Genomic DNA, 14,991 nt, shown 5'->3' with positions numbered 1-14,991 from the left:
CGCAACAGGCACCTCCTACGTGGAAAACCTGACCAGCTGGAAAAAGGGATAAGAAGCTGGAGAAATGGAGCGCGACTCGGCTGCTTTCTTGGCCAGTTCGGGTTGCAGGAGCAGCTCCATGCGTGTTGTGCGCCGAGCTCCAGAGCAGGTATCTCTCTCGCTCGCTCTCCCCGCCCGGGCTCGTCTCCCCTCCCGTCCGACGGAGGGTGTGGCGCCTCTCAAGGCTGGAGGCAGGCACACTGCAGCCGTAGCCGCCGCCACGAGTTACGCACTCCGAGAACGCAAAGCTTGTCCAGGGGGTCCCCGCCTACCAGAAGGGGGGCCGTGGGTCCCCGCAGGACTACGATAAAAGGACGCGCGGGCTATCCCGGCTCTCGCATTCAGGCCGAACAGCCGAGGCGCTCGCTTTGCAGAAGCTGGGCAACTGGTGCTTCTCCTCTGCACATTTGCATTGGGGCGCCTCAGCAGCCGAGGGCTCCGTCCTCTCAGCGAGAACCGTGCTCAGGCGCTGCCGCCCTACGAGGTGCCGCGGGAGCCTTAGCCTCGCGGAGTAGGTGTTCGTGCCGTCTTCCCTCTCGGACGGAGAGCGAGTGCAGCATGCAAGGGGCGGCAGCACGCCTGGCGTTGCGAGCCTTGCTCTTCTGCCTGGCGGCTCGGGGCAGCCCGCTGACAGAGGAAGAGCTGGTGGTGCCTGTGTGGCTGGACTCCACCGGGCAGCAGCCGGCTGAGGAGCGGCTCTACCGCCTAGACGCCTTTGGCCAGCGCTTCAGCTTGGAACTGCAACCCGATAGCAGCTTTTTGGCGCCGGACTTGACGCTGCAGTACGTGGGCAGCCGCCCCCAATCAGGGGAGGAGGCAGAGGAGCCCGAGCAGCCCGGAGACGCCGACTTGTCCACTTGCTTCTACGCCGGTACTGTCAACGGAGATCCAGTCTCTGCCGCCGCGCTCAGCCTCTGCGGAGGGATCCGCGGCGCTTTTTATTTGCGCGGAGTCGAGTACCTCATCCAGCCTGCTAATGTCTCGCTCCTACAAGGAGAAACGAAGCTCCAGCTCCACGTCTTGCGACGCCGGCTCCAGAGGAATCTCCACCAGGGCGGCGGCACTAAGTGTGGGGTGACGGACAGCAGCTCCCCCTTGTTCGTAGACGTTCAGCAGCCGCAACACGTGTTGCGCGCAGGTACGGATCCCCGATCCCGCCAGAAGCGCTTTGGCTTCTCTGTGCTGCCCTTATCTGGCAAGTAAGGAGTTCAGCTTCAGAACGTCAGCGGGGCGCTGTGTGGTGCGCATGCGCCCCACCGAACACTTTTTTTTTTAAGGCCAGAAGTAGTATGAAGGCTCTTTTTGATTTCTTGCAGTTGGCCGCTGTAAAAGGTGCCATTCCCCAAAAAGAAATCTCACAATCAAAGCTAATTTCTGTGACTTGCGGTTTACATCGGGGTGTCTCCCTTAAAAAACAAACCAAAGCCAGAAATTAACCTTTGGCAAGCAGCAGTTGTCTCGATAATAGTTTCCAAAAGGGCCTTTTGGTTTTTGATCCTAAGTACATTCATTTGGAAGTAAGTTTTGCTGGTTGCAATGAACACTATTTCCAAAATAATTTAAAGCACTCTGCCTCTAATGGGGAGATGTTAATGGATTACCCTGGAGTAAGAGGAGGAGGAAGAGATTGGGTTTATACCCCGCCCTTCACTACCAAAGGAGTCTCAGAGTGGCTTACAAACTCCTTTCCCTTCCCCTCCCCACAACAGACACCCTGTGAGGTAGGTGGGGCTGAGAGACCTCTGACAGAAACTGCTCTTTTTCAAGAACAGCTGTGCCAGAACTATGGCTTGCCCAAGGTCATCCAACCAGGTGCAAGTTGAGGAGTGGGGAATCAAACCCAGTTCTCTCAGATTAGTCCGCACACTTAACCACTACACCAAACTGGCTCTCTATTGTGTGAAGTGTAGCCATTGCCTCTCAGAAAAGAGTTTTCAAGATTCCTGATGTAATTCTATGCCCATTTGCACAACAGTAGCCCAAGTAGGTTGTTAAAGCAGTGGTACAGTACAGGAAGAAGGAACTCAAGAAAAGTCATATGTATCAAAAGTGCCTGTATGACTTTTCTGAGCCTGTGTATCCCAGCCACGGGTATCTTCCACCTCTTGTGGTACAATAAGTGGTTTGAAGTTCATGTAGTAAAGAAAATACCCCCCCCCCAAAAAAAAACACCTAAGGGTGTCTAGTGGATCAAGATGGCAGGTGGTGAGATGCTAAAAACACAATGCTCAAATCTCTTACATCAGAATAGTGTGATAAAAGTCTATGAGAATGCTGTGGGAAAATTTGAGGAGGGCACCTTAAGTGAAAGCCATTTCCATTAAAATTAATTGAATGGATGGTCTGAATCTATGCATGTTTGTAAATTGTATTGAATTTAATAGGGTCCTGTTCTTGGGTAAATACACATAGGATTTCAGCCTTAATGCAATACAGTGTTCAGATCAAGATAGATGTGCAAGTTCAGTGACAGTTGTGCTGCAGTAGAACAAATTTTTAGTCCTGTGGCAACTTTTAGATCAACAAAAGTTTAAAGGTATGAGCTTTCCTGTGCATGCACACTTCCTCAGATACACTGAAATGGTAATTAACAGTTAACAGATGCCTCTGCATAGCTGTGCTGCAATCCTAGACACTAGGGAGTTGGTGCTGTTAAACCCAGTGGAACATGCATCTGAGTAAACGTCCTTAGAATTGCTTATTTGGTGTCTAAAATGCAATGTGATTTGCTTTCTTTTTAACAGTCAGGCCTTGGACCTAAGACTCGGATTGCAATCTTCATGCATGCTTACTAGGAAAGTTCTGCAGATGGGAGTGGAACATGCACACTCTCTAAATCTAATTATGTTGAAATGCATGTCTGATGAAATTATAGATTGGCTGTCTAATACTAGATACCTTTACTAGACCTATTAATGTAGGTTTTAGTGGGACACTCCAAGTCCTACTAAATGTCCATAAGATGCTAACTAGCAATCGGAACCATTGCATGGTTATTCAGAAGTGTTGCTTACTCCCTAATAAGTGTGTCTGCATTCTTGGTCTTTAAATTATGAATGGTGACCTGGGTGCAGTGAATGAAACAGTGTTTCCAGCCACACTGACAGTGCAATCCTAAGCAGTGTTACTCCTTTGTATGGCTGGTAGTTTCAGTACAAGGGCGCAACTCTGTTTAGGATTGCAGTCTGACACTCCCAGGTTTTCTGAAACTTAAAAAAATGTCCAAAAATAAATGTTTGTATAAGTAGCCATTATTTAAAAATACTGAGTAGAAACACATGAATAACTATTGCTGCTTCCACTAATGTTTCCACAAATGTTTCACTGGCAGTCAGTAGTCACTCTGGGTCACTTTATATCTCACTACATGCGGTTAATTTTTTTTTAAAAACAGATATTTATTGATAGGAAAGTATCCCAAATCCTGATAATTACTGTGCAGTATGATTGTTCATAGAAAAGAATATCCATAGTCATACCATGAACACAGGTGTACTGAAGGAGAAGGAAGTTCCAGTGCAAGAAGGGCTGTGAATGAATGCTGGTGACTATGACTCATTCAGCAAATGAAAAGGTGGAGGGAAAGGCAGGGGAGTAAAACAAGGACACATTATCTGAGGAAGAGAAGGTGCTGCCATGAGGTCATGGGAACAACTGGGTCACAGACACAACCAGTTGCTTGAAAATCATACATATAATTTGTTTTCAGGAAACCCCACTCCCACATGGCCCCTAAAGTAAGGTTATTTTTTCCCCAGGTAGCAGGCTTGGTGCTCTGATTACACCAAGGAGAACAGAACTCCTGTCTGTCTGTAACACACTAACTCTTTGCTGTAGGAAGGTGGACTTCAGTGAAGGGAAGCAGTACTTCTCCAGGAGTTAGAGAAGGAGAGACCTACACAGGGAAGATAATTCCTTGTTTCCTTACCATGCTAGACAAGGTTCAGTCAGAGTTGTGCCCACTGACATAATCAGGAAAATGAACCTCCTCTGCCCAGGGAATTCTGTTCCCAAATCAAACATGTCTGCTCTCATAATCATAAAGATGTACCAGTTCTAGGAATAGCAGGGAATACCCCATTCCTTGTGTAGAATGACACCCTCAAGGGCATTGTGGATATATGTGACATACACAGATCCATGCCATCAGAGGAAATATTTTATAACTAGGAGTAAGGTCCGTTGTGGGAAGAAATACAACGAGCTCTAGAAGGAAGCTCCATGTGAGTGTCCCAGCTGTGGCTGGTGGGGCGGTAGAGGGAAGGGAAAAATAGAGGGAGGAAAGCCATGTTTATTTCCTTCTGCTTAGCTATAAGACAGGGCTGTCTCAAGTCATTTTGCTGCCCCAAGTGGGTAGTATGGGAGGACAGCCACATGGTAACAGGAATGGTTCCCTCCACCCTATGTTGATTTGGGACTATGCAGTGGCAGCTAAGGTAAAAAAACCACCTCCTCCTGTGCCATGTCTTCTGGGTTCCAAGGGTCTGGAAAGCGGTTCCATAGCCAGTTACAGGGTTGCCAACTCTGGGTTAAGAAATACCTGTAGCTTTGAGGGGTAGAGCCTGGGGAGGGCAGGGTTTGAGGGACCTCAGCAGGGTATAATTCCATAGAGTCCATTGCCCAAAGCAGCCATTCTCTCCAGGAGATCTCCAGGTGCTGCCTGGAGGCTGGCAATACTAAGGGGAGTGCCAGACCTGTAGATTTGAGGGGTAGAGCCTGTGGAGGGCAGGGTTTGAGAGTCCACTGCCCAAAGCAGCCATTATAATGGCTGGGAAATTTCTGTAGGAGAAATGATGTGCTGTGGCTGGGGAACACGGTGATTTCTGGAAGATCTCCAGGTCCCACAGGGAGATTGGCAACTCCAGTGACCATTTAAGGGAAAATTGGGATATGTATTTTACCTCAGGACACATTCAATGACTCCCAACAGCAACAACAAACTATTTAGAATGTTAGAGGCAAAGGCCAATCAGGCCGCACATGCAAATGACCTCTGTGTTCTGACTGGCTATTGGGGGGAGAGGAACAGCAAACTGTTTAGAATATTGGAGGTGCGACTCAGGCAATGCAGCCAGTGGATAGGGACAGCTTCTGAGTGACAGACCAGGGAGCCAACTGATCTGGGAGCGTGTTGAATGTTCAGGAGAGTCCATGACCAAAACAGAATTATTATATAGAGAAATAAGCAATCTGAGAGTTGCAGAGTTCGCAACTGAGACTATGTTAAACACTGTTGAGGTTGCAAAAGACAGAACAGGAAAAAAAACCCACCAAAATGCTGCTGAGCTCCCATTTGAAGCTTTTTTATTACTAATAATGATGTTGCCTGTTTACTAATAACTTAAATGCCATCGGTAATATTATTTGTTTGGTAATATGGTAACGCTCAAAACTGTTACAGTAAAGAAATTCAAGATTGGCTATTAGTAAGTCTTTAATATTTTTAATGTACAGGACATGGAAATACAAGGAAAAAAAGGTTTGTGTCAAGCCCTCGCTATGTGGAAACCTTACTGGTAGCAGACCAGTCTATGGCAGAGTTTCATGGCAGTGGACTGAAGCACTATCTCCTGACACTCATGTCTGTGGCAGCCAAGTTGTACAAGCACCCTAGCATCCGGAACTCCATCAGCCTGGTGGTGGTGAAAATAATGGTCATCTATGATGAGCAGAAAGGACCTGATATATCTTCAAATGCTGCCCTCACCTTACGAAATTTCTGCAGCTGGCAAAAGCAGCATAATTCTCCCAGTGACCGGCATGCTGAGCATTATGACACTGCAATTCTTTTCACCAGACAGGTAAGGGACAAGAAGAAGCAAGGGCTGCATTTTGCAGATTCCAGAAAATGCACTCTTAATTTTTGCTGCAGCTGTGGTAAAAAATAATTTATCTGCAGTTCTGCATAAATTCTTGCTAAGGTGCAGACTTTGAGAGGCATGTGTGTGTGATGCAACCGTTTTTCCTCTTGTGAGGTCACTTTTTGTAGTTGCCATTATGTGGAAACTGTAAAAAGTATCTCAGCATACCTACTACTGATAGTTTGATTGTTGAGCCTTGTATGGTTCATGGTCAAGAGACCGCCAAATTCAAACTGATCTTCATAAGAAGTTCCAGGAGGATCTCCATTGCAGCACAATTAAAGTCAACTGCAGGTGAAGAAAATTAATAAGAGAGTATGTAGACCTGATGTATGTGTAACTTAAAATGATTCCTATACAAAGCTTTTGTATGGACATTGTGTTACTCTATATACATAGTATGCAGCCTGACTGTAATAAGTTGCCTACCAAAGAAAAATTATTCCTTTTGTGCCTTAGGGACCAACAAGATTTTTTTGGGGTGAATGTGAAATACTTAGTCCTGTTGGGAAATGGTATCCCATCATCGAAAAACTCACTTTTGATGATTTTGACTGGAAAACTATTTACAATGCGAAGTATAAGTTGTTGCTATTGGGTTAATGTTTCTATGACCTTTATGGCTTTGTTCCGTGGAACCTCTCTTTGATTGTATATTTGATTGCATTGGTAGGATAAGTGGATTTCTGTAACTTTTGCTGTTTGTTGTTATACTTTATGGTTGAATACGAATAAAATGTTCTGGTTAAAAAAAAAAAAAAAACCAAGATTTTTTGGGGGTGTGAGCTTTTGAGAGTCATACCTCCCAAATCTTGTTGGTCTCTAAGGTGCTACTGGACTCGAATCAAGCCCTTCTACTGAAGACCAACTGGGTTACCCTCTGAAACTGTTCCTTTGTGTAAGTTGTTGTGTATCTTCCAGAGAGGGAGGGAGAGAATTATCTTTACTCCTATTCAAATACTGAGCATTAGTGCTCATCCATAAGGAAAGGCACACTGCCAAAGTAATATATTTTTTCTTCTGAGGTTAAGATCTGACATAATGAAAATAACTCCCCCCCCCTTTTCAGGATCTCTGCGGTGCCAAGACATGTGATACTCTTGGGATGGCTGACGTGGGAACAGTTTGTGATCCAAACCGCAGTTGCTCTGTCATAGAAGATGATGGCTTGCAGGCTGCCTTTACAACCACTCATGAGCTGGGTAAGTAAGATCCAGAGGACATCTGTGCAAGCCAGTTCATTTTGAAAACATACCTGGCATATATTGGTATATAAATAAGGAAATAAATGTTTGAACAAACATGGATTTTGCCAGTTACTGTAGCCTAGTTTTTCTTGAGGGTGTGTATGGGTTCTACAGCTTCAAATCATATAGCTGTAAATCCCTTTGAAATCAAAGCAGTGCACCCATAGAAGGGGGAGTAGTCTTAGTCGCGGGTACAGTCTTCTAAGCAACGAGTGCTCTTTGAAATTCCTGCTCATCTGTTTGGCTTGTGAGAAAACTAAGGTTCAGTAAGTACTGGAAGTTCAAATTGCACTTTGGCTGCAGAGGCAAAAAAATTTAAATAGTAAATAAACCAAGAGACAAATTTAGGTTTTAATTCTGTTCATATTTTGATAACTGCTGTTACTAGTATTGACAGCAGGCCTGGAGAAAAAATGTCCTCTCCCTTTAAGAGAGGCTTAATCATTGGAAATGGGCAGGTGAAGCTTTTCAGAGACATGGAAGTAACATCCCATTTATATTGTATTAAGAAGACAGGGCATTTTTTTTCATCGAGGCAGCTGGCAACCTTAGCTGTTATCAGGCTGTTCTTTCTACCCTGTCATCAAATTTGAAAATTTGTTTCAGTCATTGTGTCTGAGTGAAATATGTATCTCAACAAATTTTCCCAGAATATTAGTATTTTGCTGTAGCAATACCTGCATCAGTACAAATATCTGTGAATGTGTGCAATAAATGATGTGAGTAGAGGTGTACAGCAGACTTATGGCATCTTCCTGCCTTTGTTTTTAAAGGCCATGTATTTAATATGCCCCATGATGATGCAAAACAGTGTGCCAGTATTAACGGCATAAGCAGGGATTACCACATGATGGCATCTATGCTTTCCAATTTGGATCGAAGTCAGCCTTGGTCTCCATGCAGTGCTTACATGATTACTACATTTTTGGACAATGGTCATGGTAAGATGTACTTTGTTTTCATCTTTGTAAACATTTAACTCTTTGTTTTCCACCTTACTAAAAATAACTACATAGCCCTTCATGATGGGAAATCCTAGCATAAAGTTGTGTTGTGAAGTATCCTTCAGTTCTGCTGACTGCACGGGCGCTGCTTATTCGTGGGCAGCTCTTGCATGGCTGGGAGAATGTTTGTTTGAATGACCTGACAATGGCAGCTGGGTCTGTTCATGTGGGCCTTTCCTACCAAACTGCCATCATTTGTCATCTTATTGATTCACTGGGAAGTACCAGACAACCAGCCTCAATCTGCATGTCTCAGTAATTTTAAATAGTGTTTCAGTCATATATGCGAGCGCATGGATGTGTAATTCACATAATACAGAGAATATTTTCTAGCACTTTCCTTGGCCTACATTTGTATCAAACTACAGTTAGCCAGATAGATAAATGGAGTGTCCTATATCAGTCTGCCCCTGAATGCAAGTTGCAGAGTATAAAACACAGGATAGAACTGATACATTCATACCCCTCTTTCTGACAGCATTTGGGTGGTAACAAAATGCTAGACTAGATAGACCTTTTCTTATGTCCATACAGTAACATCTCACAGAGTAACACTTAAATAGACTGATAGTAAACATGCATAGGATCAGTCCCAGAGATTTCACTGGTGTTCTTCTGGCCTAAAACATATATCTGTTTTCATTCATTTTAATACCGCTTCTACAGAGCCAAGTTTTTAGCATTGTGCCAGTAATTTTCTCAGTAGCCTTCTGAGGCTAGTGACTGCTGTAGTCATTTTGCTCAGTGCATGTCAGGTAGTGAGAGAACTTGTCCAAGCTACTCAATAAGTGTGTTGATGAACAGGCAGGATCCCAGATCCAAGTCTCATGTTTTGTCTGCTGGTCTCTACTATACAGTATACAGTACTTATTTCCCATCTGGGTCCTGTCAAGCAGATACACACAAAGAGGTCTTGGATAAAGTTCAGATCAGGGCTACTGTGCATGAGAAGAGGGGCTTTAACCTTCCCCCCCACACCTGAAATGGCCATTTCCAGTTGGGAAAATGGTGCAGGGGTGGGGGTTAGGCCTCCTCTCCATATTTGCAACAGTCATGATTTGACTTGCCTCCTTAGCTCCTGGGAATGCTTAATTTTATGTAGTAACTCCCTGCACACGTCTGTTTGAAGGGACCCCGGGACCCCAAAACAATATATCCCGCAGTTTAATCTTGTTTAAAGGAAATAAAATCTAATTTCTTACCAGAGTTTCCTTGTATCTTTTTTCAGGTGAGTGTTTGCTGGACAAACCTCACAAGCCTATACAGCTCCCTTCTGACCTACCTGGAACAGTATATGATGCCAATAGGCAGTGCCAGTTCACCTTTGGAGAGGAGTCAAAACATTGTCCTGATGCAGCCAGCACATGTACAACCTTGTGGTGTACTGGAACCTCCGGAGGATTGCTTGTATGCCAAACCAAACATTTTCCTTGGGCAGATGGTACAAGCTGTGGAGAGGGGAAGTGGTGTGTGAACGGAAAGTGTGTAGACAAGAAGCATTATGATGTAAGTATTTTTCTGTAGTTGAGCATTTAATATTGCTGTATGCATAGTGGTTGTATAGACCCATAAAAGCTGAGAATTGTGACTCAGAAAACATGGGATATTCTGTCCAGTCACGTTTAATGTTTGTAAATCTAAATATCTGTAATTAACTCATCCCTCCCCCATGTAACCATGCATTTTCAAAATGTTTTAACATGCAAGCTTTGTCTTGTTTTTTCAAAATGTAGACTCCTGTCCATGGTGGCTGGGGACCATGGGGACAGTGGGGAGAGTGTTCAAGGACATGTGGCGGAGGAGTCCAGTATTCTGTGAGAGAGTGTGACCATCCAGTTCCAAAGAATGGCGGAAAATACTGTGAAGGGAAACGGGTGCAGTACAGATCTTGTAACATAGAAGACTGCCCAGACAGCAATGGTAAGTTGCAATTAATGTTTAAAATGGAATGTTGTAAAATAGAAAATTGGCTTCTAGTGCCCAGTAAATGTCTTTTTTTGTGTGCAGGCAAAACCTTCAGGGAGGAACAGTGTGAAACTCACAATGATATTTCCAAATCTCATTTTGGGAGTGGACCTGCAGTGGAATGGACACCCAAGTTTGCTGGCGTCTCGCCCAAAGACAGATGCAAGCTTGTTTGCCTTGCGAAAGGCACTGGCTATTTCTTTGTTCTTCAGCCAAAGGTAGGTGTGTGCTTGCTTATATAAACATTTTTGCGGCACTAAATGTTACTGCTTCTTGTGTTGATTAAAGAAGAAGGTTCTCATATGAAAATCAACACTTTATTCAAATGACTATTTTATTCATTTTCATATTACTTTTGTTCATTTTCTTCTCTATTTCTGTCTTTTCCCCCGGTGGGATCCAAAATGGCTTACATCATTCTTTATTTTATTCTACAATCCTGCCAGTGCAAACAAAGGTTACATACATAGTCATTCTGCTTTATGTTTCATTAAATTGTCTGATTTCCTAAGATCTAGCTTTTCTTGTGGTCCCAGACTCTGGGTCCTGGTAATGCCTAATTATTAAGCATTTATTTATTTCAGTATTTATATCCTGCTTTTCCTGTGGTCAAAGGCGACAGTGGTCTGTTTTGTTCTGTTTGAAGAGGTCCTCATTAAAAGTTTATCACATGTAAAGTGAGAGAATATTTTCACTAATAATGAAATATTAATTAGCCATATACTGATTGCCTAATTCTTTAAAGCAGTTAGGCTTCTGCAGACCCAAGTGCTTAAAGATTAGAGTCTATTTGTTGTCGTTACAAAATATAAATGGATAGGCATCAGTATATAGCGATACCTGTGCAGTAGTGTGCAACTAGCCCCTAGTAGATGGCGGCTACTGTATATTTTGACAGACCTGAACACTATATTTGAGAGGAATAGGGAGGGCCTGAATTCTGGCTGAGAATGAGATAGCAAAGGGAGACCTGATTCAGCCCTCCATTCTTGCTTCCATTTTTTAAAAAAAGGTGACTGTCACTGTCAAAGCTCAGAGGGCAGACCTTCTGTTTGGTGTTATACATGCAATCTTTGAGGCATAGGCAGGAACTTTGGATGCAGACTCCAGATGTAGGGATTTAGCTTTTAGAATCTGTTATATAGCAACCTTTTGCATACATGCCTCCCATGCTTCTATGTGTACCTTACCATCTGGACTGTTTCTATGCATGCATCATACTCAGTGTATGAAGAAAATCACATTTAAAAAAAACCTTGGTTGTGTTACCTGTGGCCACTGGCTAATGACGTGTTTTTAAATTATCGCTCTTGCATTCCTGAATCTTTGTTCTACTGCTGCTTGGACATAGGGGACTGCTATAAACTGGCAGGATGATATGAATTTGCACTCAAATTAAATTTCCTGTTGCTCAGCCAGGGAAATTGGTGGTAGGTGTTCACTAGCAACAGTGGCTGGGCCAGATGACCTGGTCACTTCTGTTATATGTTCATTATTCTGTTTTCATTTGTTTATTTGCTAGATTCTAAAAAGAATCCTCCCCCCCAAAGAAGAACTTTTGTGCTTAACCTTGTGTCCATTTACAATAAAATACTTCAACAGTGCAATCCTAAGCAGAATTACACTCTTTGCCCTTGGATTCTTCTCTGTTGAAGTATTTTACTGTAAGTGGACACAAAGTTAAGCACACTTCTTTATTTCTTTCAATGAGGTAGTTCAACATACTCTTAAATCATTGTGACATCATGCTCAGTATTCTTAATAACAGATAAACTCCTTCTAATTATGGCTTTCCTGGATATTTTTTTTTTTATTTAAAAAGGTGATAGATGGAACATTATGTAGCCCAGATACTACTTCAGTTTGTGTCCAAGGGCAATGTGTAAAAGCTGGATGTGATCGCATCATCGGCTCCAGTAAGAAGTTTGATAAATGTGGTGTCTGTGGAGGCAATGGTTCTACATGCAAGAAAGTATCAGGCATGCTTTCTAGTTCCAGGTATGTAACTATCATTTTCATTAGAATCATAGAGCAGGTATATTCAGCTGTTAATAAAAAGTGGCTTTAATTATATAGGAACTTGCAGTCTTAGAGCTTAAAAAAATACGAGTCATCTTAATTCTTGTAATTGATGTAATTCCTGACATAATAAGGAAATGCAGAACACTTACCTTCTGGCTTCTTCTTCCCCTGTAGCCGTGGTTACCATGATGTTCTTGTGATTCCTGCTGGGGCGACAAACATAGACATTAAACAACGGAATCACAGGGGCACAAGACAGGATGGTAGCTTCCTAGCTATTAAAGCTGCTGATGGCACCTATATTCTCAATGGTGACTACACACTATCAACATTAGAGCAAGACATCAGTCATAAAGGCAATGTTTTGAGGTACAGCGGCTCATCGGCCTCTTTGGAAAGAATACGCAGTTTCAATCCACTGAGTGAACCTTTAACAATACAAGTCCTTACTGTAGGTGAACTGCCACGTCCTAAAATAAAATACACATACTTTGTGAAGAAACCAGTACAGTCTGGTCCTGAGAAGCCTTCTAGTAAAAAGACTGAATCTTTCAATGCAATCAAGGAAACAATTTTATCTGAATGGGTTATCGAAGAATGGAGAGAATGTTCAAAGTCATGTGGAACTGGATGGCAGAGGAGATCTGTAGAATGCAGAGACCTCAGTGGACAGCCTTCAGCAGACTGTGCAAGAGAACTCAAGCCAATTGACATCCGGCCATGTGCAGACACTCCGTGCCCTCAGTGGCAGCTAGGAGACTGGTCACCATGTTCTAAGACATGTGGGAAAGGTTTCAAGAAAAGATCATTAAAATGTGTTTCATTTGATGGCATCACATTGTCACATGAAAGCTGTGACCTCGTAAAGAAACCTAAACATTTAATAGACTTTTGCAATGTTACAAACTGCAGCTAAACCATAACAGGCTGAGAAAGCTAATGGTGTAAGTTTCAGACCAAAGCACTGAAAAGGAGGGTGAAAGGTAGCAATTGTGTAATTTTCATTGCAAAATTCACCGTGGGGAATTTACTGAGATGGGGGCAGTGCAAATAATGTTGGATGGGGTGGATTCTATCAACTGCAAACCTGATAAAACAACTAATGTTGCTAGCTATTTCATCTTCAGCACTAAAGCCCTGAGGCATTACAATTTCCTTTTTTAAGTCTGTTACAAGTTAAACAAAACATAGGCAGTGGCCAAAGCAGGTTTAAACAAACATTTCAATGTTTTAGTGATTACATTTTTTTTTTCTTCCTGGAGTTGTGTTGTGGTACTGATAAAAATATTTTTTCCTCAAAGTTGGGAATGAGAATGACCATTTTTCTCTAAGCTTAATAATTGGTCAGGTCTTGCCTACCTCACAAAGAGCAAACAAAAAAAGAACAACCCTCAGTATTTGAAAAGAACTTTTGACTATATTGTTAATGGCTGCTATCATTTTACAGAATAGTTTTTTTTATAAACAGAAAGCCATATTATCTGCCTGTAAATAAGAACGTACAAAAATGGCTGTTAAATCTCTTGATGACTAGAATGTAGTGCAGTTTTAAAGTATTTTTTTTATTTTACTGAGGTAACATTTCCCCCTTGCAGTCAGCCTGCAGGACTGGAATCATAACAGTTTCAGCAATGCATGCCATTCTTATTGGTTTGGATAGGTCACACCCCATTTGCTCCAAAATATTTAAGTGAAATTAATTTTATCTTGGGAGTATATATTTGTCTTATGAGTATATTGTAATCAAGTTTCTAGGTGGAAATGTAGTCATATCATGCTGCCATTTGAGTTAAGGTAATGGTCTGACCTCTTTAAGATACAGTTTACTATATACAGGCCAACAATAGCACACTTGCTTGTGATCTGCTGCGAACAGATACAATTCCATCATGAACAGGAGGTCTTTAATGCATGGCACCTAATGTTTTTACACTGCTCAAATCACTTGTAAGACGGGGAAGACTAAGCTGAGGGATAGCAGGTCCATCCACAGCAATATGCCAATACATGTGTATTTAAAAGTTTGTGCCAGTCCATAGACTCTGAGAATATGGCTCTCCATATGTATACAGTAAATATAACTATAGATGATACATACTTTAAAAGTATTTATATTCCTTTCCTTCTGTGAAGGGTTGTAATTGGTAATAAATGCATATATTGAACCTATTTATTTTTATATTTCTTGTCTAATGTGATCTTCTAAGTTATCACTTTTTTTTAAAAAAAAGACATTTAACAAGGATAGAGTATTTATGCAATATAATATGATATTAGAAATAATAAACACTATGAATTTTGGAAACAGAGTGGAGGTTTTTCATTCATTCATGTGCATATTAAAAGAAAGCAATAGCCATTGTATAACATTGCGAAGGACACAGCAGTTGCAAAATGGTAACAAGTGGAGGATCAGCCCAAGACTTGGTGGAGCCTGTTTTTCCCCTCCCTCCTTCAGTGCACACACTTGGCATCACAGGCCATTATCTGGAACATGCAGTCACTTCCACATCTATTGTCATCCAGCCCTCCCTCTCACCTTGGTGTGAGTAACTGGAGCTCAATGACTCCTACAACACAAATTCTAATTGTATTGGCGTTCTTTGGATGTGGGGGATTCATAGGTTAAAAAAAACCACCATTAATGTCTTCTTGAAATGTAACTGCATGGATAGGAAGTCATTTATATAAGTGTGTATTCCGTAAATCTTACCACACCAGAGCTTACACTGTTGGAATGGAGCAGAGGAAGTCACCAGAGCTGTGTGGTGAGCTGTAACATGAATTACATGGTGAATGGAATAGCTTCTAAGTAGTTGCTTGTTAGTGACTAGTTTCAATCTGTCTTTAGCT

The 14,991-nt window shown here is 42.3% G+C and overlaps 1 protein-coding gene across 1 annotated transcript; it reads left to right on the top strand.

Annotated features, from left to right (window-relative positions):
- The first annotated feature begins 214 nt into the window (after window positions 1–214).
- ADAMTS1 (ADAM metallopeptidase with thrombospondin type 1 motif 1) lies at window positions 215–14,192 on the top strand. Its single transcript, XM_015418055.1, has 9 exons — window positions 215–1,177; window positions 5,494–5,840; window positions 6,970–7,102; window positions 7,921–8,088; window positions 9,380–9,657; window positions 9,885–10,071; window positions 10,159–10,334; window positions 11,939–12,114; window positions 12,313–14,192. Exons 1-9 carry the CDS (start codon window positions 598–600, stop codon window positions 13,052–13,054), a joined length of 2,787 nt encoding a protein of 928 aa, XP_015273541.1. The 5' UTR covers window positions 215–597; the 3' UTR covers window positions 13,055–14,192.
- Window positions 14,193–14,991: the final 799 nt, after the last annotated feature.

This window comes from Gekko japonicus, unplaced genomic scaffold, assembly GCF_001447785.1.
Source record: "Gekko japonicus isolate JY-2015 unplaced genomic scaffold, Gekko_japonicus_V1.1 scaffold1320, whole genome shotgun sequence".
NCBI classification, from domain to species: Eukaryota; Metazoa; Chordata; class Lepidosauria; order Squamata; family Gekkonidae; genus Gekko; species Gekko japonicus.
Note: the sequence above shows the minus strand (reverse complement) of the source record. Positions and strands in the feature narration are given on the sequence as shown.